Source organism: Merops nubicus, unplaced genomic scaffold (assembly GCF_000691845.1).
Source record: "Merops nubicus isolate BGI_N331 unplaced genomic scaffold, ASM69184v1 scaffold44792, whole genome shotgun sequence".
NCBI classification, from domain to species: Eukaryota; Metazoa; Chordata; class Aves; order Coraciiformes; family Meropidae; genus Merops; species Merops nubicus.
In genome coordinates this window covers 519-3,810 of record NW_008593682.1, presented here as the reverse complement: position 1 = coordinate 3,810, position 3,292 = coordinate 519, and the positions used below count along the sequence as shown (strand labels likewise).

Sequence of the window (3,292 nt, the reverse complement as noted above, 5' to 3'; positions counted from 1 at the left end):
CTGTCAGTCAGCACGTGGCAGTCGTCTCCCTGGCTGGAACCACGTGTTGCTAATGTGGTCCGCCGCCAAGATTTGGGCTGGATTTCCCCCCCCAGCCATTCTGCAGGGATTTCACGGCACCGGTAGCAGGCGTGACTGTGGTGTTTAATTATTGTATCTGCCTCTGTGTGGGCACGTGTATTTTGAGGCATAAAAATTGCAGACTTTTATTGCAGGAGGGGGCTGCTGAGGGGTTTGGTGGGTGCAGTGACCACAGTCCTGCAGCTGGTGGATCGGGAAGCGTTCTCTCCAGTGCAGGAGCTGATTAAGGAAAAAGTGACCCCAGAGAGACTCAGCAATGAGTTTTGGCCCAGTTGGTTTGATTGCAGGTTAATTAAAATAGTGTTGTGCTGGCAGAGTCAAGGCTTCAGGCTGGTCATGAGGGACTTCGTGACAGAACCAAAGCTGAACTTGTTCTTGAAGTAGGCCCCTGAGAGCTTGCTGCATTGGGGGAGGGAGTCCTGTCTCCCTGCTGCTTGCCTCCTCGCCCCTCGCTGGGTGCTGTTGCCGCCATTTTCTGGCTAACCTGGCCTTTCTCTTCCTGTTCCCTAGGTCGAGCTGGGAGCTGCCTGACCTGCGAGAAGGAAGAGTAAAAGCCATCAGTGATTCAGATGGTGTGAGCTACCCCTGGTACGGAAACACCACAGAAACTGTGACTCTGGTTGGGCCCACTAACAAGATCTCCAGGTTCTCGGTGAGCATGAATGACAATTTCTACCCCAGTGTGACTTGGGCTGTCCCCGTGAGCAACAGTAATGTGCCGCTGCTGACTAGGATTAAAAGGGACCAGAGCTTTACCACGTGGCTAGTGGCCATGAACACCACCACCAAGGAAAAGATCATCTTGCAGACTATAAAGTGGAGGATGCGAGTGGACATTGAGGTTGATCCCATGCAGCTGCTGGGGCAGCGGGCACGGCTGGTGGGAAGGACTCAGCAGGAGCAGCCCCGGATCCTCAGCAGGATGGAGCCCATCCCACCAAACGCACTAGTGAAACCCAATGCCAACGATGCCCAAGTCCTCATGTGGAGACCCAAGCGAGGACAGCCGATAGTCGTGATACCTCCCAAGTAGAGCAGCGCCAGGCTGCGTGCTTGAGGGCTTGGGTGCTGTTGGCATGCTGCAAACGAATGGGGTTTCTGAGCCAAAGCAGACCTCTTGGGTTCTCCTGCTTTTGTAGCTGTGGTTGGAAATGTGGCTTCTCCTTAGTGAGAAGGAGAGCCTGGCTGGCACAGGGGCATGAAAGAGGGATTGCTGAGCTGGAGGATTTTCCAGGAAATGGAATTGAGTACTTCTAGGGGTTTGAGGCTGGCAGAGAGGCTGTCTGACCTAAATAACTCATCTTCCCTTGCAGGGCAATGCAAGGAGCACGAGTGTGAGTGAACCGTGCCTGTGGCAAATGCTGCTTTCCACCCCCCTGGAGGCAGATGTGGAGACCGTGCCTGCTGGACGCAGAGGGCTCCTGCAGCCGCCCTTCCTGCTGGGGCATGGGTGTCCCCGTGGTGTCTATACCTATGCATTTAGGATCCATAATCCACCCCCTGCCCTGTCCGCTGGGACGGGGCGGGCGGGCCTGGAGGTGGAGCAGGAGCTGGCAGTGCCAGGTGCTGAGCTGGAGGCTGTGGCTGCTTGGGAGGGATTTTCTGCAGCTGAGGGGGAGCAGGACATGTTTTGCATGTGTCTGGGTGTGTTTGGAGTAGTTGTGACTGTAGGAGATGCCATACCTCTTTTCAGTCTTGGAGTGAGGTCTAAGGGCAGGTTAGATGTCCTTTCATTTTAAGGTGCACTAAATCTTTGCAGTTTCTCAACCTCCCCCCATCCAAATCTTTCCGACCCTTCTCTTACAGAAGCAGAACTGATACTCAGCCAAGTGAGGAACTGGGAGCAGTGCCCGTTCACCCTGTCCGGGTGCTCACCGTACGTGTGTAGGGGGTACCCAAACCAGCTCGGGGGTACCCAAACCAGCTCAGAGGTACCTTGGGGCTCGCACACTTTCACTGCAGACCCAAGTCCCTTGCAAGAAGTTGGGTGCTCGTTCATTTTCCACGCAAATGCTGACTCGTGTGTAGACCCACCTCCTCCTCAGCTGCTCACGGAGCAGGGTGCCTACTGGCAAGGACACTGGTGGAGGGGACATTGCTCCCCAGACTGTACAGGAATGAGTTCTTCTCTCCATGGGTCAGAGGCAGAGATGTGAGCAGAGGCTGTGCAGGGCAGGCCTGGGTTTGCCTGGGAAGGAGGTGGCCAGCGTGTGCTGCTGGTCATTTTTTTGGGGGGGGGGAGCGTGTGCTGCTGGTCACTGCCTCCTGCTGCTGCAGGTGCTGGGGGACAGCAGGGCATTTTATTTGCTTTTCTGCTCGCTGCCTGGATGGTTGGCATCGTTGTCTCTGTGGGGCATTGCGGGGCTGTGGGCCGCAGCCTGCAGTTCGGGTATCTTGCCCTCGAGGCACAGCAGAGGTGTACGCTCCGGCTGCACTGGCAGTGCCCCCGGTGCCCCCTCGCCCCTGGGCAGGTGTTGCTGCCCGGGCGGCTCGGAGCGGAGCCTCTTCTGCCACATTGGCAGCGCTGTCCTCAGCCTGGCAGCTGCCGCGGCTCGTGCTTTCCCAGGGTGGGACGGGCACCGCGGTTCTCGCCAGCAAAGGGGCTGCCCAGGCATCTCAGGCCAAAAATCCCTGTGAAATCTCAGTAGTGTTTGCTGCTGGTTCGATTCTTTGTTTTGCTTTGGGAGCGTTGCATTCTGACACCTCGACGCACACTTGTGGGTGCCAGGGCTGCTGGTCCTGCTCCTCCCGCTCGGCCTCGTGGCGGGCGGAGAACCTGCTGCTTCCAGTGCCTACGTCTGGGTTTCACCAGGGGCTACAGCCTTGTGGTGGGAAAGGTTTGGAGGGACGGGGGCTCTGAGCTTTGGTTTGCTGTGTTTTCTGGAGTGTTTTCTACTGGGAGCTTGCCGGTGTGGGAAGATGTCCCACTCCTGTGAGACTCTGCCTGTGGTTTTGTTCTAGTATGGGGACTGATGGCAGCTTTTGCCATCACCAGTGTTTTGCTTCTAAAAGTGTTTGTGGAAAGGGGTTAGAAACTTTACATAATGTTTTCTTTAATGTCTTGGGTAAGGAGGAGGGGTGAGTACCTTTCAGTTTGGAATAAGGCAGATGTATACTTTTGACCCAGTGGGACAGAAATGTCTGTGACAGCATCAGGGCTAAAAAGCCAGAGGAGGGGGCTCCCCAACAAACAGGTGGTCCCAACATGGGC

The 3,292-nt window shown here is 56.1% G+C and overlaps 1 protein-coding gene across 1 annotated transcript; it reads left to right on the top strand.

Moving 5' to 3' along the window:
- The first annotated feature begins 417 nt into the window (after positions 1–417).
- Positions 418–1,114, top strand: FAM78B (family with sequence similarity 78, member B). Its single transcript, XM_008935511.1, has 2 exons — positions 418–461; positions 592–1,114. Exons 1-2 carry the CDS (start codon positions 418–420, stop codon positions 1,112–1,114), a joined length of 567 nt encoding a protein of 188 aa, XP_008933759.1.
- Positions 1,115–3,292: the final 2,178 nt, after the last annotated feature.

Coding starts and splice junctions, on each gene's coding strand:
- FAM78B (XM_008935511.1), top strand. CDS start 418: ATGAGGGACTTCGTGACAGAACCAAAGCTGAACTTGTTCTTGAA. Junction 462..591: donor AAGCTGAACTTGTTCTTGAA/GTAGGCCCCTGA, acceptor CCTGTTCCCTAG/GTCGAGCTGGGAGCTGCCTG.